This window comes from Canis lupus, chromosome 5 (genome assembly GCF_003254725.2).
Source record: "Canis lupus dingo isolate Sandy chromosome 5, ASM325472v2, whole genome shotgun sequence".
Classification (NCBI taxonomy): domain Eukaryota; kingdom Metazoa; phylum Chordata; class Mammalia; order Carnivora; family Canidae; genus Canis; species Canis lupus.
This window is the reverse complement of record NC_064247.1, coordinates 41,969,609-41,992,887: the sequence shown is the minus strand read 5'-3', so window position 1 is coordinate 41,992,887 and position 23,279 is coordinate 41,969,609. Positions and strand designations below refer to the sequence as shown.

Below are 23,279 nucleotides of genomic sequence, written 5' to 3'. Positions count from 1 at the left end.
TATGCATTTCTCTGTGTGTAAATGACACCTCCCCAGGGAGGAAGGTTAGGGAGGGCCTCAGCGTTGGGAACGGTGACCTGTGCCCCCTATTTCCCCACCAGCCGGCAGAGGAAACCATATTCTCTGGAAATGCTGAAGATGTTTTTAAGGATTCAACTCAATGTCCTTCCGAGCATCCACTTGGGTGCCCCTATTCTAAGGGGGAGTCTGAGGACAAAGACCTCCTGCAAGAAACTTCCCAGTGCCAGATAACAAGACCAAAGAGTATTTATTTAAAATTCGCATGCCTCATCTTGGAGAGCACTACTGCTAGGCCTACTTTGCAGATAAGAGAGCCAAAAGCTCAGAGAAACCCCCAGATCACAGGCAGAGGGCAGAGCCAGGCCATGGCCAACCCAGCCCTTCCAGATTCCTGATAGAAGCCAGGGCTTTCGGTAAGGACTTAGAAATGCTGCAGCCACTGCTGCAGTGAGGGAAGGAGCAGTCTCGAATACCCGCAAAGAGACAGGGCAAATGAGCAGGAGAAATTAGCTCCTTTCGCCTTTTGTGGCAGCTGAGGGAGGGAAACTGAGGCACTTAAAGGTTAACAAGCTAAGGCCAGCCACAGCTGGCAGCAGGGGACATCCAACAGAAGCTCCCAGTTAGGACTGAACTGGTTAAAACTGGAACCTCAGCCCCCACCAGGTCCCAGTGTCCTCAGGTCAAACTGTCTTGGTGGGAGGAGAGTATCCCGTCACCTGGGTCACCTTGAGAGTGGGGGATCTGCGTTGCCTGGCAGGAAAGAATGACTAATATTCCACAGTGGTACTCCTCCTGGACCCAAACGTCCTCTCCTGATTGTTGTCACTTCCCAAAGCTCACCTGAAAGGGCGGCCCTCCCTCCCGAAACTGGATAGGGAGTATCCCCAGGTGACACTTGAGCAGATCAGGAGGGTCCCAGATCCCGGGTCTCTTGCGTCATTCCTGACACCTGTGGGCTGCCTTGACTATGGGGAAGGTCCCCTGCTCCTCCCCTCCCCTCCCCACCCCAACCTCATTAAAACAGCAAAAATCTTGGCTTCCTCTGCTGGGTAATTCTAAGAATGGAATCCCGCTCCAAGGTCACAGACTGCAGAGCTCTGTGCTTGAAAAGAGAGACACTACCTACCAGAACCAGGAATAATTCCACTCAGGTCACCGATGAATGGGCTCAGCTACTGAAGCCCTACGAGTTGGTAAGGAAGCGGCTCATAGCAATTTCACGTTACTGCAGGCTTTGAGGACACTTCAGGGAATGATTTGCTGCGGGTCAACAGCACCCAGGGTCACATTGTGACATACAAACAAACAGCAGAGGCCCAGAGAGTCAAAGTCACATCGATCACAAGTGGGATCCATACACCACGTACAGCAAAGGGCAGGAGGAACCAGGGGGGATGGGGTCCTCCAGCACCACTCTCCATCACAGCAAAATACGTCTTTGGAACCACAGTCTCTTCTGCCTTTCCCAGGGGACCCTCAAGGGCCCCCTGGCATTCTCTGTGGATTCAGGCAATGTTTATTGGGCAACTTTTGGTTAGAGCCCCTGTTTGACACAGGACACAGACACAAGAATGAACGTGCCAGTGTCTTTTTCTTCAAACTTTTACATGAAGGCAGTCCTCCTTCCTCATTTTATCTACTCTGTATGGGGGAAGGGGGGCATCTGGCTCAGAAGAAGATCTCTGGGCAGCTCACAATCTGAGCTGGAATCGGATCACTCCCACCCTCTGGGAAGGACCACAGGCAGGCCTTCTGTGACCAATCTCAGCCCAGGGTTTCCCTTTGATGAAGCAAGGGCGATGAGACTGCTCCCCCCACCCACCGTCCCCAAGGTGACATTCTGGACAGAGGGGAGAACAAGGTACAGAGGGTGCTTCCAGGGCTGAGGCTGTCCTGTCCCCTCCCTCTGTTTGCTTACAGCTAACTAATACAGACATCTCACCTTGTTCTAGGGGGGCCCTCTAGGAAGGACATGTTCCTTAGGACATGAGTCCTAAGGAAGAGGTAGAAAGTCCTAGGACACTGATCCAAGGAATATAGCCCTCATGCTGAACTCTGAGGGCACACAAGCCCTGCAAGCCATCTTAAGACAGGAGGTTTGCTGGAATGTCACAATGCAACGGTGGTCAGCTACAATTTCTGGAAAAACACTGATGTGAAGCATTCCTAAATCCCACAATAAAAAGAAATGGCCAGCAGCTGTTCTAATTCCCCATATCTATAACTCCTTTCAGGAAAGGGGAAGATGTCCATTCCTCTTCATTCAACTAGTGTGTCCTGGACCAGGTGCAAAAAGGCGCTGGCAGCTGATGTGCAGCCTAATGAGCAGGACCAAGTGAGCCCCTTTCCTGGGAGTGGTATCCATGGATGGGTCCTGTGCTTCTCAAGGCCCTCATCTTCTCCACCTTGGGTCCCCTCTCTTACCACCTTTGTGTGATTGTGACCTGCAGACCCCTGTTCTTTACATTCACCCTCAAGGGTGTCCTCAAGGACACCCCCGCCCCCAGGGTTGATGCTACTCAGTACATATATTTAAATACATGTTACATATTAAAAGCAATAACAATTAGCCAGCTGACCTTCCTTGGGAAGTTACTGGACACCAAGCCCTGGCTTTATTTTTTATTTTTCAAGAAAGGATTTTATTTATTTATTCATGAGAGACACAAAGAGAGGCAGAGACATAGGCAGAGAGAGAAGCAGGCTCCTCACAGGGAGCCCGATGCAGGACTCAATCCCTGGACCCCGGGATCATGACCTGAGCCAAAGGCAGATGCTCAACCACTGAGCCACCCAGGTGCACCTAAGCCCTGGTTTTAATGAGGCAGGGCAGAGCACAGTCCCGAGACAGGGTGTACCCCAGCCTGGTCGGGCTTGACAAACCCCATTCATGCTTGGGCAAGTCACATGCTCTCTGTAAGCTTTGAATGATAGTGGTACTTCCTTCATGGGACTATCAGGTAGATGAAATGAGATCGTGCAAGGAAAGCACTTAGCATAGTGTCTAGCACTTAGCAGCGTTTGATAAAGTTAGTTATTATTATTAATGTGTTATTCAGTCCACACAACACCGTGGGGTGTGTCCATCTTTCAGATTAAAAAACTGAGGCTAACACATGAAGAGAAAGCCGACAGAACTAAAAGATGAAACAGATAAACCCATCACAACAGCTGGCAACCTAACCTCGATAACCCCACTCTCAAAACTGACAGAGTAGGCAGGCAGAAAACCAGTAAGGACGGAGATGACCTGAACAACACCGTCAATTACATGGCTTGACTGATGTTTATAGGCCATTCCATGATTACAGCAAATAACACATCCTTCCCAGGCACACATAAACATCCACCATGACAGACAAGTCTGGGCCATAAAACAAATCTTTTTTTTTCTTCTTTTTTTTTAAGTAGGCTCCACATCCAGTGTGGAGCCCAATACAGGTGGGTCCTGAACTCAGAACCCTGAGATCAAGACCTGACCTGAGATGAAGAGTCGGACGCTCAACCGACTGAGCCACCAGCACCCCAAGCAAATCTTACATTTCAAAGAATCAGAAAACATAAAAATATGTTCTCAGATAATAACAGAATTAAACAAGACATCAACAACAGAAAGCTATTGTTAAAGAGCATGCTTCCAAATGATACATGGGCCAAAGGAAAAATCTAAAGGGAGATTTTAACATACTTTGAACAGAAAGAAAATTAAAATACAGCATATCAGAAGTTGTGGGATGCAGGGCTAAGAGATAAGAGTTATATTAATGAAGAAAAGGCTCAAAACAGTAATATAAGCTTTACCCTTAAGAAATTAGGGAAAGAGAAGTAAATTAAACCCAAACAAGCAGCAGGAAAAAATAAAAGCAAAAATCAGTCAAATTGAAGAGAGAAAAACAGAGGGGGAAAAATTCAAATCTAAAACATGTTCTTTGGGGAAAAGAATTAAAATAGATAAACATCTAGCCACCCTGACCAAGGGAAAAAGTAGATACAAATTGCCAATACTAAGAATGAAAGAGGAGCCTCCCCACTGGCCTCACAAATATTATAGGGTAATAACGGAGCTTATGTCCACAGGTCAACAACTCTGATGAAATGGTCCAATCATGGAAAGACATAAGCTAACAAAATTCACTCAAGATATAGTCCTATATCTATTTTTTTTTAATGAATTCACAGTTAAGAATCTTCCAAAAAGGCAAGCTCCAGGAGCACCCGGGTGGCTCAGTGGTTGAGCATCTGCCTTTGGCTCAGGTCGTGATCCCAGGGTCCTGAGATTGAGTCCCATATCGGGCTCCCCGTATGAAGCCTGCTTCTCCCTCTACCTATATCTCTGCCTCTCTGTGTGTGTCTCATGAATAAATAAATAAAGTCTTTAAAAAAAAGAAAAGGAAAAGGAAAACCCCAGGCCCTGAAGATTTCACTGGATGAATTCTACCAACATTTAAGGAAGAAATGACATCAATTCCACATAATCTCTCCCAGAATACAGAATAGGAGAGACTCGTTTGCAATTCACCCAAAGAGGCCAGCATTACCTTAATACCAAAACCAGACAAAGACACGAGACAACTACAAACCCTATTCCTCATGAGCATAGCCACCAAAATCCTCCACAACAACAACAAAAAGAAGCAAAGCAAATCTAACAAAATATGCAAAGGATAACATCTCAGGATCCTGCATCACCCCATGGCTGGTTTGATAATCAAAACATCAGTGTAACTCACCACATTAACAGACAAAAAAGGAAAACCCACTTGATCATCTCAACAGAAGCAAAAGAAACTGAGGTTCTAGGAATGTCAATGACTTGCCCAAGGTTATAATGAGGGGCAGAGGAAAGCCCCTACCTGAAGACAGTGAAGCTGTCTTCACTTTGACCCAAAATACTGAAGATAAAAATTAGGTCCTTGAGAATGTCACAAAATCCAGTAAAATAGACTGATATTCTAACAAAGTAATAGCATCAAAGGTTTTTAAAGACAATTTGCATAGCAGGCAAATATCTTCCCCTGAAAGGCAGTCAAGACCTCCCACATTGCCACTGGGATTTTGTCTCCAACTCCTATCATAAATGGGAACTGTACAACTAAACAGGCCTATCCCCCATTGTGGCCTTGAAACTTTCTGAATACAGGGGCTTTGCCTTCGGAAGACCACCCTTTGGTGGGCTATGCTTGACAATTTGTAAAGCTCCTCTACACTCTTATCTCATTCTGGTCTTCCCTAGAGCCTCATTTACTATCCCCTCATTTACAGATCAAGAAACTGAAGCACACTTCTTGACACCTACACTAAGTGACATCACCTACCTGCTCACGAGAGCAGGTGTGTCCAAATGGAAAAGGGCATGAAAGTGGCCCCCATGACTACACCCTGCCAGACTGAGTTCTCCAAGACGGCAGCACCCCTAGGCCCCACTGCAGTCATCTTCTGAGTCCTGGAGGTACCCTGCCCGTGGACAGCAAACTGACAGTCCTTGCTGCCACCCACCCACCAGCCAGCTTGCTTCATGCAGCTGACAGGCCAAGGAGCAGGGCTCTAGAATCCCATGATAGCCAAAAAGCTACGAAGGGCCATTGCCAGCGAGGCCATGTCAGGTACGCTCCTCATCAAAGTGGGTGATTTTTTTCTAATTAAAAACAAAACCAAAATTCTGTATCAGCTGGAGCAGGTGCAGAATATAGCTGTCCAAGGCCATTGTATTCAAGGGCTGCACCATTCAGCTGAATATGGTAGCCACCTGCCACATGTGGCTATTGGGAACTTATGGTGCCACAGGATGAAATAATATTTTTGATATAGTAGGTTAAATAAAATAAACTCTTAAAAATAATACCGGAGCACCTGGGTGGCAGTCAGTTGAGCATCCCACTCTTAATTTCAGCTCAGGTTGTGATCTCAGGGTCATGGGATCAAGCCCTGTGTGGGGCTCTGTGCTCAGCAGGGAGTCTGCTTGAAGATTCTCTCTCCTCTGCCCCTGGCCCCACTCGCACACTCTCTAGCTTGCTTTCTCTCTCTGTCTCTGTCTCTGTCTCTGTCTCTCTCTCTCTGGCATAAATAAATCTTTAAAAAGAGAAAAAAGTAATGTCACCAATTTCTTTTTATTTTTCAAAATGTGGCTGCTAGAGAAGTTTAAATGATAAATGGGACATATTACATTCCTATCAGGTAGGGCTAGACTAGCACACTGCGATCCTGCAGCTCAGATGCCCACGGAGTCCAAAGAAACCTTGGTGTTCACGTGGGCCAGGGACTGACTGACATCTTTTAAAGCCAGAGATTCTGACTGAAGAAGGAGGAGAACCACTACAAGACAAATACACAATAACGTGCTTGCTGGTGGTGGTGGTGGTGTTGTTAAGAAAAAAAAAATCTTTGGTGATAGGAAGCTTAGCTGTACCAAAAGAGAGGCAGCAGTGGAAAAACTGCATCTTAGTCAACTAGGGTCACCCTGACCTGTCCCCAGAAGCGTTCCCAGTTCTTTCCAGCTGCACAGCCCCATCAAACCTGTAGAGAAAGGGGAAAACAGAAAAACCCTTCCCACACACACCGAGTGAACCTTCCCCTGCTCGCGGCTGATTTCTCGCTCCCAGTGCTAGGTCTAGAACACAGGCCTCACTCAGATTACCCGGCAGTGCCCTGACACTCCACTGGGCCTGTGCTGGGCCCACTGCCCCCTCACAGTGGGGCTTCTGGCTCAGAGACGTCCCACCTCAAGTTCATGGTGACGTGGCCTTCCACACAGAGTCATTCATCCAGGAAGTACCCACCCCGGAGCCAGGCAATGCGCCCCTGGCACTCTCCAAGTGCCCTCTTCATCTGAAATCTGCTATGGTAGAAAACACAAAAGGTACCACCACTGTCCATGTGGGTCCAGAGATTCTCTAATGACTATTTACAGTTTAGGATTCTAAGGATTCCACAGGATACCCTCATCCTCCTGGGGGAGGTTGTTCTTCCTCTCTTCTGCTTCCCACCAACCAATGTCAACTCCTCCTGCACCCTCTCAGGGTCAGATGCTAGCCTTCTCTTTGTTCCTTGGACAAAACACTGCCCCCGTCTCAGGCCTTTGCCCTGCTGTCCCTGCTGACCAGAGCTTATCACCCTGTCTCAGACAGCAAGTCACCTCCTCACAGATACAGGGATTTCAATTCCCACTTCTCCACCAGCTACATCTCAGAAACATTGACCAATTTTAGCCCCTTCAGAGAATGTTCTATGCTTCCAGGCTTCCTGTTGCAAAGACTGGCTGTTATCAGCGAATGAATAAAGGGAAGAAACGCACTAGATTAAAGAAAGGCTGCTCCAGGCAGAGATGGAGCTCCCAGGCTCCACAGACAGTGGCTGAGGGATGAGAAAGGTGGAAAGGCGAGAAAAGGGAGGCTCTGAGAGAAGGCAGCAGGTGGGAGAGGAACAGCCATTGGAAGGGGAGCCTGGCGCGAGATGCCAGGAAAAAAACTCTCTGGCCGATGACTTTGCACACGGGCTGCTGCCCCAGGCAGCCGGGTCTCCAGCCAGCAGGGCGCGTCCCACGCCATCCTGGCACAAGGCTTGAAGACCGGCAAGTCTTTCCACTCCTCCAGCCTGGAAAGAGGTGATGTCCCGTAGCCAACTCAACCCCAGGGGGTGGAGGAGCCAGGGCGCGCCCTCTGGCCCCGGGAGGGGGACGGGGCTGCGGCAGGACCCCCAGTTCCCACGCACCCACACGCTCCCACCACGCACACTCCCCTCTCAGCCAGGACCCACACTCCCAGGGCAACCCCGACCACACAGTCGCAGAGGCTCGCACACACGCGCACACACTGAAGTACTCTTTCTCGGATACAATCCCTCTCTTCCACTCACACGCGCGCGCGCGCCACGCCCCCGAACAGGCAGCTCCGCCCGCCCCGCCCCTCCCCCGTTGCTTGGCAACAGCGGCCCCGCCCACTGGGCGTTGGCCGCCGCCGCGGCTGCTGAGGCGGGAAGACCCAGCACCCCCGGCCGCGCGGACCCTCTCCCTGCTCCCCCAGCCGCGCGGCCCGGTCCGTACCTGCCTAAAGTCAACATTGCCGAGGCCTCCGCAGCAGTCGGGCCCCGCCACCGAGCTGCTCATCGGCTCTGCTGCGGGCCGCCACGTCGCCCCAGCCGGGCCACCTCCCGGGGGCCGGGGCCGCAGGGCCGCCGACTCGCCCCCCCACCCCCAGAGCCGCCCTGTGGCGCCGGGAAGCTGCGCCGCCCGGGGCGCTTTCCCTGTGACCCCAAGTGCTCCGGGCCTTCTGGGAAATGTAGTTCCCCGTGCCCGCGAGGCGCCACCGTCCCGGAGCTCGCGACGGCAGCTCGAGGAGCCGAGAGCTGCTGGCCCCAGGGTCGCACGCTGCAGGGGCCGCCAGGTGCGGGGCGGCTCTCGCCCGGACCCTTGGGCCCCCGGCTCCCGCTCCCGCTCCCGGCTCGCCGACTGACCTGGCCTCCCTGTGCTTGGGTGGCGGTGGAGCTCGGAGCCGGCGACAGCGGGTCCTAGGTACAAGTAGCTTCCTGCGCAGCCCCCTGCGGACTTGGACTTTGGCCCGGGCTCGGGGTCCCCCGCCCTCTTCTGAGATCTGCTTTTGCCCAGAGGCGGTGCAGGCCCAGCACACCCTGCAGTCTCCTGCCCAGGCTACTCCTCAGGACCCTGGGCCCCCGCCCCCGTGGCCTCCCTGTTTTTGGGCTCTGCCAGAGACACCTCCTCCACTCCTTTGTTCATTCATTCTATTCTCGTTCGCTCACCGGGTACTTGCTGAACTGGTCTGTGCTGCGGTACCGTAGGGAACAACACGGGTCCCTGCCCTCACTGTCTCCTAACGGAAGAGACAAAACATGAATAAAGGATTATAACCTGGACAATAACTGTGATGGAAAGAAACCCCGGGGTAAAGTCAGATGATAAGCCAGAGTGCCTTAGGATCCCTTGCCCAAGGCCCAAACGCAGGAGAGAGTGTTAGACGTGTGAAGTGTAGGGACAGGACAGGTTAGGAAGAGAGACCATGCTACAAAGGCGGGAAACAGGAAAGAATTAGGGGCATTTCAGGAATCCAGGAAAGGCTGATGGCTTGTGGAGCAGGGGTGGAGGAGACAGAGTGGGAGGGAAGGAGTTTAGAACAATAGGTGGGATTTTAGATGATCAGGCCCAAGACAGCCCCTTTTGCAGCCAGGTGTTACATATATGGAGAGAGAGACTCAGATTCTCAGATTTGCACAGTCTCCCAGCAAGCTTCGGGCCCCGGCAGGACTCTCGCAAGGCCAGCTGCTTCCTTTTTTTTTTTTTTTTAATAATAAATTTATTTTTTATTGGTGTTCAATTTGCCAACATACAGAATAATACCCAGTGCTCATCCCGTCAAGTGCCCCCCTCAGTGCCCGTCACCCATTCACCCCCACCCCCCGCCCTCCTCCCCTTCCACCACCCCTAGTTCGTTTCCCAGAGTTAGGAGCCTTCATGTTCTGTCTCCCTTTCTGATATTTCCACCCATTTCTTCTCCCTTCCCTTCTATTCCCTTCCACTATTATTTATATTCCCCAAAAGAATGAGACCATATAATGTTTGTCCTTCTCCGATTAACTTATTTCACTCAGCATAATACCCTCCAGTTCCATCCATGTTGAAGCAAATGGTGGGTATTTGTCATTTCTAATGGCTGAGTAATATTCCATTGTATACATAAACCACATCTTTATCCATTCATCATTTGATGGATACCAAGTCTCCTTCCACAGTTTGGCTATTGTGGACATTGCTGCTAGAAACATTGGGGTGCAGGTGTCCCAGCATTTCATTGCATCTGCATCTTTGGGGTAAATCCCCAGCAGTACCAGTTACTTCCTGATTCAGGTGGCTGGCTTCTCTCGCCCTTAGCCCTGAGCACCTACCAGTCTTGAGCATTTACTGAGCAGCCACTGGGTGCCTGTCCCTGTGCTGACTGTTTTACTTACAGATAGGCCCAACCTTTACAACATCCTCAGGATGAGGCAGGCCCACCAACCAGACAGGAAGGACAGGAGGGATGCTGGCTTTGGAGCATGTACCAGGTCTGTGACTAGGGGCAAATTCCAGTTTCCTCAAAAGTAAGAAGGAAATACGCAATGGTAAAACTCCGTGCGTATGATCTGACCCCCACCCACCCGTGAAGTAACTACCTCTGGCCACAGCAGGGCTGAGTACACAATGGGTGCTTCAAAGCTGGTTTGCCTACAGACCACTGTCACAAGAGTCAGGATGCTCCCCTCAGGGTGTCCAGGCAGGGCCTCCTGGACCCAGAGTCAATTCTGGGGAACCCATCAAGGCAGAGTGCTCCTAGGGGAATTCACTCCCACCACCCCCCACATCTCTACTCTCCTCGAAGCACCAGGTTTCTCCTGTCCTACCTGGCGGCTCCCATTGTTTTTTGAAGCCAGAAAAGCTGAGTTTGTGTGTGTTTGGTTTATCTGGGAACAAAGGTAAACGTCAGAGGTCACATCAGAGCTGATGCAACTAGAGGAATCCATTCCTCCACCCCTAATCCACCCCCTGCCATTTTCCATGAAAAGAAAACACCCTGGCCAGGAGAAGCCAAACTGAAGCTTCAAATGTAGTTGGAGTGGTTCAGATCAAAAGCTTCCTACCCAAGACACTCTGAGGCAGAAGTCTTTGCAGGACTATTTGAAAACTCCCAGGTCTGTAGAGCTTGCAGAAATTGTTGGAATATAACTTTTTCAGCATCCCTAGCAAGTAGAAAAGTCATTTCTGTTTACATACCCCAAGTGATGGGAAGCTCATCACCTCTTGAGGTAGCCTACTCCACTCTAGGAACAGGGTGTTTCCTCATGAAACAGACCCAAAGCCACCCTTCTTGGAGTTTTAACAGATAGAGCTTCTTTCTACCCTCAGGTAGAAATAACCTCAGGGTTATCTCTCTCTTCCCCTTTGATTATTCTTCAGATAATGGGAAGCCATTTATCACAGAATATCTCCCAGGTGGCTCCAGAGCAAACATTTCCTGATGACCCCTCTTTGGCCAGGAGTTTGACACTTGGTATGAGGAGATCCTCTCCCTCAGCCTCCACTGGCATTGGATCTGGCTGCCTGGCTCCCAGCAATCACTAAAATAGGCTTTCATTATGAAAATTAGCTTTTGCTTATTGGGCGGCTTTGGGTAAAACCTAAATCTTTCCCTACTCTGAATCTATTTACTGTTCATGAAAGGAGATAGTAATATTTCTTGAGCAAGGCTGAAATAAGGATTAGAGTTAGCAACATGCACAAACGTGCCCAGCACACAGTGGATTCTTCATAAATGTTTCTCTTCCTCTCTTGTATAGAACAGACTCAGCAGTTAAGATCACACTCATGACACTCACAGGCATGCTGGGGTCTAGGGCCAGCCCAGCTCAGGGGCCCACTGAGTTACTGGGAAGACAGGGGATGAGAAGCTTGCATGAGCAGATGGCCTGGTGGGCAGGGGAAGCCAGCAGTGTTCAAGGAGCAGGGGAAGGCTGGGCAGCATGCACTGCAGGTCACCAAAAACCACATTATCAGGTGTTCTTTAAAACCAGGAGGAGGGGATCCCTAGGTGGCTTAGCGGTTTGGCGCCTGCCTTTGGCCCGGGGTGCGATCCTGGGGTCCCGGGATCGAGTCCCGTGTTGGGCTCTCGGCGTGGAGCCTGCTTTTCTCTCTGCCTCTGTGTGTGTGTGTGTGTGTGTCTGTCTGTCTGTCTGTAATAAATAAAATATTTTTTAAATAAAAATAAAAAATAAAACCAGGAGGAAATACTGTATGTTGGCAAGTTGAATTTAAATAAAATTGTAAAAATAAAGAAATAAAACCAGGAGGGTAATGAAGAGTTGCAGCCACAATGCCCAGCACCTCCCTCCTATATTCATGGCCCATTGCCCCCCCTTGGCCCAAGCAGGGTACAGGAAGGAGAGAGAAGTAGGTTCAGCAGGAGCCAGGGAGGGAACTGAGCAGGGCAGTGATGCAGATGATGAGGAAACCCTCCCATCCTCCCCAGACTGAGGAAGAAGCCTCTCCCCCAGTGACTTCCTATTGCTGGGAAGAGGGCTCAGTGGTAGACTCACCTGAATCCAGCCATTTAAGATCCTAGCAACACCAGCAAGGAATGAGTACTGGCCAGCACCCCCCCGCCCCGACCACTCGTTCCACAGAGCAGCCAACCTCTGCCTTCCCCTGGCCCCTTTTGCTGTCCCCTGAACACCCCAGGCACACCCTCACCTTCAGGGCCTTTATACATGTTGCTGCCCCTTCTGCCGGGAACGCTCTTCCCTGAAAAGTCCTCTTAGCTCCCTCCCTCAACTCCTTTAGGTGTGGGGGTCATCTTTCTGCTCTGTGGAACATGTCAACCGCCCCCTCCACTCTCCATCCTCTTCCCCACCTTATTTCCCTCCACGGCTCTTATTGTCATCTAACACATTGATTCAGTTTACTTATTTATCCAGTGTAGTGTCAGCCTCCCCCAGTACAATGTGAGCTTCAGGAGGACGGGGTTCTTTTATCCCTTTATACACAACTCCATGGCACCTGAATCATGCCTGGCATAAAGCAGGCATTCAATAAGGAATGAATGAATGAATGAATGAATGAATGAATGAATGAATGAATGAATTGTCCTACTACTCCCAAATTTGGGGTATCCTTGGACAAAGCACTTCTCTGGGCCTCAATGACCCTGCCTGCGGAAAGGGGAGGTTGACAGGATCAATGAGTACAAAATCATAGCAACCAGTAAGCCATGAAGTCCCCATCCCAACACTTGCTGGCCATGGGTCTGGGGCAGGTGACTTACCTTCTCTGTTGCACAGCAGAAGAGAAAATTCTACCCATCAAAACAAATAGCTATTTGAGCTCTTGCAAAGCTGTAGGCTCAGCTCTCAGCACCAGTTCCTTATAAGCCCCAAACTGCCCTGCAAAGTGGGGAGTGTTATTCTGGCTTTCCCAATGAGGGAAGTGACCTCTGTGGAAGGGACTGGCCTGTAGGCAGACAGCTGAGTAAGTAGTGTGCTTCAAGCCAGCCAGCCTAAACCCATGCCTGGCCTTTTACCACTATGCAATCCTGCCTCCCTAGGGTGGAGGAAATGACATAAAAAGCCCAGCACATGGTCCAGTGCAGGCTCAGCACTTATTCAAATATTCAGCATTCAAAACACATCGTGTTGGGACGCCTGGGTGGCTCAGTGGTTGAGCGTCTGCCTTTGGCTCAGGGAGTGAGCCTGGAGTCCCCAGATCGAGTTCCCTGCATGGGCCCTGCTTCTCTGTCTGCCTATGTCTCTGCCTCTCTCTCTCTGTGTGTGTCTCTCACAAATAAATAAATAAAATCTTAAACACACACACACACACACACACACACACACACATCATGTTTCTGTAACATTCTCTGCTTCTTTTCATCACATCTACCCTTTGAGGTCCAGTTAAAGCTTCATCTTCTCTGAGGAGCCTGACTATTCCTATAAGGACTAAGGCAAAGTATTCTTCCTCACTGTGGCCCCCGAGGTCCCATATGGCCCAGATGCAGCCCACCATTCCAGCCCTCCTCCCTGAATTCCAGCCACACTAACCTCAATTGCCTCCAGCCACAGGGCCTTTGCAGCTCCCATTCCCTGTCAGGCACTCTCTTCCCTTCTCTTCTCAGAGGAGCATCTCCTGCACCTCTGGCATCTAGCACCCCAACACCAATCAGGCACTCATCAAGTTTACCAAACAAATCAATGAGTGAAGGAAAGCCAAAACTGAATTTTGGTCCAGTTATCTGTCAAAAATGGAAACAAAGTAACAATATTTTCAGACAAACAATGGCTAAGAGGATTCATCACCAGCAGGTAGGTGGAAAATGGCCCCAGTCAGAAGCCCAGGAATAGGGAAGGAATGAGAGCAATGGGAAAGGTAAATCTGAACAAGTCTTAGATATTTATAAGAATAAAAATATCTCATGGGGTTTAAATGTTTATCTCCGGGGATCCCTGGGTGGCTCAGCGATTTAGCGCCTGCCTTTGGCCCAGGGCACGGTCCTGGAGTCCGGGAATCGAGCCCTGCGTCGGGCTCCTGGCATGGAGCCTGCTCCTCCCTCTGCCTGTGTCTCTGCCTCTCTCTCTCTCTATGTCTATAATAAATAAATAAATAAATAAATAAATAAATAAATAAATCTTTAAAAAATAAATAAATGTTTATCTCAGTAACTGACAGAAAAGGTAGGAAAGGGCAGCCCCGGTGGCGAAGCGGTTTGGCGCCGCCTGCAGCCCAGGGTGTGATCCTGGGGACCCAGAATTGAGTCCCCCATGGGGCTCCCTGCATGGAGCCTGCTTCTCCCTCTGCCTGTCTCTGCCTTTCTCTCTTCGCTCTCTCTGAATGAATAAATAAATAAACCTAAAAAAAAAGAAAGAAAGAAGGAAAGAAAGAAAGAAAGAAAGAAAGAAAGAAAGAAAGAAAGAAAGAAAGAAAGAAAGAGAAAAGGTAGGAAAAATCTCATAGGGCTGCAGGTTTGAATGATATGATGAACCAACCCTATACCATGATCTCCTCAGAACAGTCCTCCCAACAAGTGCAGAACATAAATTCTTTTTTCTTTTTTTTTTTTTAAGATTTTATTTATCTTGGGAGCCCCGGTGGCCCAGCAGTTTAGCGCCGACTTCAGCCCAGGGCGTGATCCTGGAGACCCGCGATCGAGTCCCACGTCAGGCTCCCTGCATGGAGTCTGCTTGTCCCTCTGCCTGTGTCTCTGCCTCTCTCTCTCTCTCTCTTTCTCTCTGTCTCTCTCTCTCTCTCTGTGTGTGTGTGTGTGTGTGTGTGTGTGTGTCTCTCTAATGAATAAATACAATCTTTTAAAAAAAAAAAAAAGATTGTATTTATCTATTCATGAGAGACACACAGAGAGAGAGAGAGAGAGAGAGAGAGGCAGAGACACAGGCAGAGGGAGAAGCAGACTCCATACAGGGAGCCCAATGCGGGACTCGATCCCTGCACTCCAGGATCATGCCCTGGGCCGAAGGCAGACGCTTAACCGTTGAGCATCCCTCTGCCCACCTTCTACTGCTCATGCTCTCGGACTCTCTCTCAGATAAATAAATAAAATCTTAAAAAAAAAATAAAAGACTAGAGATTGAGGGGTTCCAGCAAAGACACTGCCTCTTGTGGCACACAGGTGACCTTAACATGTGGAGTCTCATATAGGATTATCTCCTTAGGATAGACCTCCGAAGCAGAGAATCCAGTCACACTCAGCACCATGTGCAATGACACAGATGAACCTAGAAGCTATTGATCTAAGTGAAATGAGTCAGGCAGAGACAGACAAATACCATAGGATTGCACTCGTATGTGTAATCAAAAAAAAACAACAACAACAAAAAAAAAAACTGAAACAATGAACAAATCAACAAAAAGCAGAAACAGATCCATGAAGACAGAACAAATTGATGGTTGTCAGAGGGGAGAGGGAGGTGGGGGGCGATGAGGCAAAAGCAGGGAAGGGGCGAGGGAGAACTAATTCAACTCTGGAATGAACAAGTCACAGGGATGGACCAGAGGCACAGCATAGGGAACATAGCCCATTCTATTGTTAAAGCGTGGTGACTGACCGTAGCCAGGCTAGTGGTGTAATGTACCCACTTGTCCAATCACTCTGTCGTACCCCCAAAACTAATATAACACTGTGTGCCAGCCATACTTCATTAAAAAATAAAGCTCTATGCCTCCACAGAAGGATGAAGTTTCCATTTCTCGGACTTGCTAGCAGAGAGTATTATTATTCCAAATATAGTTATATCAATTTAATAGTTGAATAATTAGACTTTATTTAATTTGCCTTTTTTCCCTCGTTATTTGTGATGTTGGACATTTCTCCATGCCCTTTCCGTTTTGACTGGAATAGTGTTTTATTCGCACTATTTACCAATGCACCTCCGGTGCCTCTTCCAAAAAGACTCAGGAGCCTGTCTCAGCCATCTCTTGAACTTACTTAATGAAATGAATCAGGCTGCTGTCAATTTTAAGTGATTAAAAACTTCTTTACTTGGAAGATTTTCCAACCCACCAAAAACTTGCAAGAACTATACAACAAACCCACATATCCTCCACTCGGGTTTCCTGATGATCATTTCCCAGCATTTGCTTTATCTGTTTATATATAATTATTATTATATCAACTGTTTGAAAGTAAGTTGCAGGCTCTTCACCCTAAATACTTCAGTGGATATTTCCTAAGAAAAAAGATGTTTTCCTCCGAAACCTCAAAACAATGACCCAAATCAGGAAGATTATTGTTGCTACAGGAGCGTATCTAACATATATGGCAGGCTTGCATTTCACCAACTGCCCAGAGAACGTCCTTCTGGTGTGTTTTGTCATCAGATCCAGACTCCAATGCAGGATCACTTGTTGCCTGCATCTGGCTTTAATGTGCAACATTACTTAACTCTTTGTCTTTCAGAGCACTGACATTTTGGGAGAGCACAGGGGATTTTGCAGAGGGCTCCTCTGGCAGGGTTAGTGTCTCACAATTCCCTACAGGCTGTGCCTCTGGGGGCCGGAACATCACCGAAGTGCCACTGTGTCCTCCAGCGTGTGATGTGAGATGTGATATCGAGCTGCCCATCCTGGTGTCTGAGCTTTGATCACTGCAAGCATCAGATCTCTCCTCCACAGAGGTGTGCGGGGTTCAGCTATGTTCTTTCTTCTAAATTACTGGTCTGTCATTGCCCGCTGGTGTGTTGTTCTTGCTTTCATAAAACTGGGGCTTTATAGCTCCAGCTCAAGAGGGCAGCTCAGGGGCAGCCAGCTTCCCCACGGTGCCCAGGTGACCAGCAGGGTAACCTGTCATCCCAGCCCCTGCCCAACGGGCCCTGCTGCCTGGTCCTCGAGTCCTTGTGTCCTGGCATCATAGCTGTATTTTTGGAGGACCCCAGGGTCACCTCCTGGTCTAGGCTCCACCCCTCCTCAGGCCTCAGCCTCTCTTATTTGCAACAAGAAGTGCCAGGGTTAGAACCTGTTAGGTTTCTTGGTGAGGGCACTTAGTATTTGAGTGGGACCATTTTTTTGTGGTGTGGGCTGGTCTTGCAAACCTTGAGTGTCCCTGGCCCTCACCTTGAAATATATCCCCAACCTGAAACACCCCATACACATGTCCAAATGGCTCCGAGAAAGGGGTTATGGCCTCCAGTTGAGAATTGCTAGAGGTGACAGCTAATCGTATTAGCTACTATGAATTGAGGACTTCCTTTTCTTTGAAGATTTTATTTGTTCATGAGAGACACAGAGAGAGAGGCAGAGACATAGGCAGAGGGAGAAGCAGGCTCCCTGTGGGCAGCCTGATGCAGGACTCTATCCCAGGACCCCGGGATCACAACCTGAGCCAAAGGCAGATGCTCAACCACTGAGCCATCCAGGTGCCCTGTATTGAGGACTTCCTATGTGCTGACCTTGTACCATGCACTTGATATACACTATCCCACTGATCTTGCAAACAATTCATTTTACAGATGAGAAAAGCCAGGCCCAAAAAGCTTAAGCAATAGTCAGGAAGTGTTGGTGCCAGGACTTCCATCCCAGTAGGCCAGACCCTAAATGCCCCACCCTGTTCAAGGCTGTCCACTGACAGAGGCAATGTCACACATTGGTTGTGAGCTCAGATTTCTGTGTTAAACCTGAGCAAGAGATTGAATTGTTGCTCGGCAAACAATCACCCCTTTCTCCCCTTCGGTTGTAGGTGGAGCAGACTGCCCTGCGCTATTGACTTTGGGCCCATGTAACTTGCTTTGGCTAATGGAATGGGAATGGGCATCGTGTAAGCAGAGTCCTCAGATGTGCTCCTGTGGTTTGCTTTGACTTGATACAAAGCACATATCCTGGGTGACTGCTCTCCTTTTAGCCTGAGCCACAGAACAAATGCACAGAGAGGAGACCTGAATTCAGGTCAGCCCAGGTGACCCCAGACCTAAGTGGAGCTGCCCAACCAAGTTCAAACTAGACCAGCAACTTACCCTCACCCTGCAGACCCATAAGTGAGCACAAACATTAGCTGTAAGCCACTGAGTCTGGGGTGGTTTGTTATGCAGCACTATAATGATGAGAGCTACCTGATATAATCTGGTTCTAGGACCAGCGTGGGCAGGTCCTAGAGGCATCTGCAGACCTTTGTGTCCTTGTCAGTATAATGGTACCATACTGGAACTGATCTTATACTCTTATTGTGAGGGTCAAAGGCGATAATGCTCTTGGCACGGTGCCTGGTACCTAGAAAGTATTTAGTAAATGTTTGTTATTCATTACTACTGTCACTGTGGCTACTATTACCCATAGGGGCGACCATCAGGATCTAGTAAGGAGCCCTAACCTCCATCCTCAAGGACTTGGACAGTCTGAGGTTAATGAATTGGAAAGGGAGTTGGCCCTACGTTAAGGGAAGTCCCCAGGACTGTCCTCCCCCAGTGAGCATCTAGAGTGGACTGCTTGGGGACCAGATGGCTAAGTACCTGCTGGTGAGGCCCAGCCAGGTCAAAGTGACCCATGAGCCATGGGAAGCTCAGAGCCAGCCTCTTTCCCCTCCTTCAGCCCAAGACTTAGATAACCGGCACTTTCAAATGACAGGCCAGAGCCCAGCTACACAGCCCAGTCCCTCATGTGAGTATGTCAGTGTTTGGGTCTCTTTCTGAGTGTGTGCGGGTGTGGGTGTGTATTTCCAGGTGTGAGAATGTGTGTGCAGATCCATGTGAGTGTGTGTGTCTAGTTCACAGTGTGTGTGTGTGAATGTGACTGTTTCAGAGTGAGGGGATGTGTGTCTATGGGTGTTTGCTTGTGTGTGGGTGCCAGTGGGTGTGTGTATGTGTGACCAGCGTAGGGAGGAGTATATGTCCATATAAGTGTGTGTCTGAGTTTCCAGGGCTGTGAATGCATTATCTCCAGACTCAGAGCATTGTTGTCCAGAGACTGCCTGGGAGGTGATCCTTTCCAGCGCACACTGGAGGCAGACACACCTGAGGTCCCATTCTGGCTCTGCCACTTACCCACTAAGTCATCCTGGACAAATGTTCCAGCTTCCTTGAGCCTCCAGTTCCTTGTGGGCTGGTCACGAGGGTCAAAGGCAACAAGCCCTTTGACCGGCTCTCTGTAGGCGGCCTCTACTGGCCTATAAGAAGTTCAGTCATTCAGAAAGAGGAAGTGGTGAGCTGTAGAGAGGCCAGGGAGGTGCAGGCTGGCAGTGATGATAGTGAAGGTGCAGGGAGGGTTCCCAAGGCCTAGCAGCTTGCAGGTGACACCAGGGGACCCAAGGTCACAGATTTCATCTCCTCATGGCCATTTCATGTTTTCTGTTTTGTTTTTTTAATTAATACACTTTAAAGTACTGTAGCTTTCTAGGGAAAGTGAACAGAGAGTAGAGAGAGTTCCCGTATACTTAAAAAATTTTGAGGGGCGCCTAGCTGGCTCCGTCAGTAGAGCATGCAACTCTTGATCTCAGGATCATGAGCTTGAGCCCCACTTGGGCATGGAGCCTACTTAAAACAAATCATATTAAGATAAATTTCATTATTTTAACCATCTTATTTTCTTTTATGTTTCAACAATTGGTAATCAATGTATGAGAAGGTCACTTGAAGCATCAGTGATGATGACTTCAACCCTGACCCCTGGCTCACTACTGATGGAGGTCAACCACTGAGCAACCACAGAAGGACGATGCCAATGACTGAGTTGCTTGTGGGTCTTCATCTGGCAAAGATCCCAAATCTTAGACCCTTTAGCCCTGGGTGTTTTTCTTGCAGTAATTCTCCCAGTGTTGGTAGGCATCGGAACTGGTTGCTTCACATTGAGACTCTTCATCTCTGGCCTCTGATCAGGTCAGCGAGTACCCTCATCGAAGGTTTTTCCATCGTGGCTGCTTAGAGTCATTCTGATTCGGTGAACCTCGCCACCTCTGGTCCCATGGCTGTCTTTCAGGTTCTTAAGAAGCAACGGCAGTGGTGTGGCCTCCTGCCCAAAAGCTTCCTCTTTCCTCATTCCTCAAGGAGAGGGAAGAGCGGGGTGGCAAGAACAGGAGCAGAGAACCCTACTTCCACTACAGCTGCCACTGCGTCTTCCCCCAAAAGTTATTTTAACCATTTTACAGCATATAGTTCAGTGGTTTTTAGTCACATTCATGATGTCATATGACCATATCATGATCTAATTCCAGGACATCTCCACCACCCCACAGAGAAACCCTGTACCCATTAGCTGTTGCTCTGTACCCTGCCACCCCAGCCCCTGGCAACCACTAACCCATTCTGCCTCTATGGATTTGTGTTTTCTGAAAGAATCATACAGTTTGTGTGACCTTTTGTGTCTGGCTTCTTTCACTCAGCCTGTTTTCGAGGTCCATCCATGTCGTAGCGCATATCAGTACTTCGTGCCTTTCTATGACTGAATAAGGTTCCATTGTATGGTCAAACCAAATTTTGTTTGTCTGTTCGTCTGTTGATGGAGACTTGGGTTGTTTCCATATTTTGGCTGTTATGAATAATGATGCTGCAGACATTTCATGTATAGGTTGGGTTTTTTTTTATTTAGTATTTTTTAAAAGATTTTGTTTATTTATTCATGAGAGACACAGAAAGAGAGGCAGAGACACAAGCAGAGGGAGAAGCAGGCTCCAGGCAGGGAGCCCGATGTGGGACTCGATCCCAGGAATCCAGGATCAGACCCTGAGCCAAAGGCAGACGCTCAACTGCTGAGCCACCCCAGGGGTCCCAAACTTAGTATTTTTTTAAATAGGCTCCACATCCAGTGTGGGGCTTGAACTCACCACTTTGAAACCAAGGGTCGCATGCTCTACTGACGGAGCCAGCCAGGCGCTCCCCAGGTTGCTGTTGCTTTTTAATGGATTCACTTTTCATTTCTCTTGGGCGTTCTCTAGCGTGAAACTGTTGAGTCATATGGTAACTCTATACTTAGGCTTTTGAGAAATTTCCAGACTGTTTTTGCACAGTGGCTGCGCCATTTTACACTCCCACTAGCAGTTCATGAGGGCTCCAGCTTCTCCACAGCCTCAACAACACTTGTTCTCTCCTGTCTTTTCGATACTGGCCATCTTCATAGGTGTGAAGCAGTGTCTCATTGCGGTTTTGACTTGAATTTTCCCGACGGCTAATGATGTTGAGCATCTTTCCCTGTGCTCTTGGCCATCTGTTTATCTTCTTTGAAGAAATATCTTTTCAGATCCTTTGCCCATTTTTATTTGGGTTATTTACCTTTCTATTGTCGAGTTCTAAGATAAAGGGTAATTATACACGAGGAGACATTTAAAATGGAATGTGGGCCATCTCAGCTTCTCGAGGGTGTCAGCCCTGTCCCTGTCTAAGGGCCTGCGCCAGCCCTCCACTGTTTGCACATACCCCCACTCCCCATCTCTGGAGAAAATGGAGCACTCCTTCCCCTGCGAAATTGCTTCCAGGCAAGCCCAAGACCTTTCACCCAATCAAGAGCTCTTTAGAGTGTTTTTCCAGACAGAAGCTGCTCTTTCTCTAAACATCAGTGCTGCTGCCTTGTATGTATGCAGAAATAGCTACAGCCAGCTTCTGAAAAACAGAATTATGTGGTTTTTCTTCCAGGCACTACACATGAATGACTCCTAATTTTCTATTTCTCATTTAAACTTCCCTTTCAGGCTCCAGACTGCTTCCACCTGCTGAACTCCTCCCCATGGCACAGGGGTGAGGGTGGGGTTGGTCTTCCAGACACCTCACCCCAGCCCCCTCCACTCCTAGTTCGTGACTTGAGGCCCGCACTTCCTGCACCACCCAGATTCTTCCCTCCCTCCACTCTCCCTCCCTGTCACAACCAGTCAGTCATCAACAACCATAATTGTTCCTCTGAAAGAGCTCTGCTCAAGCTTCATCAACTCACCAGCTCCCACCTGGACAGTCACCATGGCTGGCTTCCCTGCCTCCATCGTCCCCAGAACAGCCTCGACCCAACAGCCGGTGGACTCTCCTGCTCAAAACCCTGCAATGGTTCCTTTCTGCACAGACCAGAATCCAATTCTCCTGCCTGGTATAGGACACTCTTCCCAAATCAATTCCTTCATGTATTTATTGCTTCACTCATGCAGTTGCCTGAGCACCTACTACGTGTGCGAGGCACTAGGATACAGTGGAACAAAAGACAAGACTTTGAGGAGGAGCAAACGATTGCAGGGTGACCAGCAATCCAATGGGCCTGTAGGTGAGCAATGGGGACAGAGAGGAAGGGACTAAAACCATCTTGAAGGCAGGCTCTTAGAAGATGTGGCTCCTCAGTACTCAGTCCTGCTCATCACATCAGATTACCTCCAATTCCCAGAATGCACTGGACTGCCTTTACAAACATAATGAAGGGCCACCCCCCTATGCCCAAACTTTGGGCAAATTCCTCCAGCCATCGTGACCTGGTTGAAGTGTCCCCTTCTTTACGAGGCACCCTGACCCTACACAGAGTTGACCTGATAGTCCTGCAGAGATGTCATTACAATGTTAGTCTCACCCAGTTATTATTCTAACTATGATTTTCTGGTAAATGAGTTGTCATCTTGGTTTTACTCTTGGCTGCTATACACACACCAGAACACAACGTGTGCCTCCTCCTCCTTGCACCTCAGACCTCCACCAAGGAGAAGGTGGTCTTTCCTATCTAAAGTTCTGGCATCTACTAATACAGCATTCTCAGACAGAGGCAATTTTGCCACACACACACCCAGGGACATTGGGTGATGTCTGGAGACATTTTCGGTCATAGCTGGAAGGTGCCATGGACGTCCCAGAGGTCAGGGATGCTGTCTGCAACCCTCAACATGCAGGACAGCACCATAACCAAAAATCCTCTAGCCCAACATAGAATAGTAACAAGGTTGAATTTCCTTGGTCTAAACCTAGGTGCTTGTGCTTCAGGATAAGAGGGCCCTGCTTGAGTCAGGCAGGCTTCCTCGAGATGGCCTATGCTCAGGTTTTTAGGTTGGGAAGGTCTAGGTGTTTCAAGGGCATTGGCTTGCTGCTCTGCGAGGAGAAACAGCTGTAGATAGGGCACTGGACAGACGAGGAAGGGAGCCTGCAGCCCACCACCTCTGCGGGCCAGCAGGTGTCCACAGGACCTCTGGGCACACAATGAGACTCCATTTCCCAGCCCCCTTTGCTGTTAGGTATGACAACATGACAGAGTTCCAGCCAATGGAATGTGAGAGGAAGTGACACCATCGCTCCCAGGCCTGGTGCGAAGACCCTCCTATGTGCTACCCTCATCTCTC

At 49.0% G+C, this 23,279-nt stretch overlaps 1 protein-coding gene across 1 annotated transcript in view; it reads right to left on the bottom strand.

Annotated features, from left to right (window-relative positions):
* Positions 1–8,220, bottom strand: part of PEMT (phosphatidylethanolamine N-methyltransferase) — an 88,913-nt gene extending 80,693 nt beyond the window's left edge. Inside the window, 1 exon segment of the mRNA XM_025428134.3 lies at positions 8,060–8,220. Coding sequence (XP_025283919.3) covers positions 8,060–8,122 — 63 coding nt within the window. The 5' untranslated portion in view covers positions 8,123–8,220.
* Positions 8,221–23,279: the final 15,059 nt, after the last annotated feature.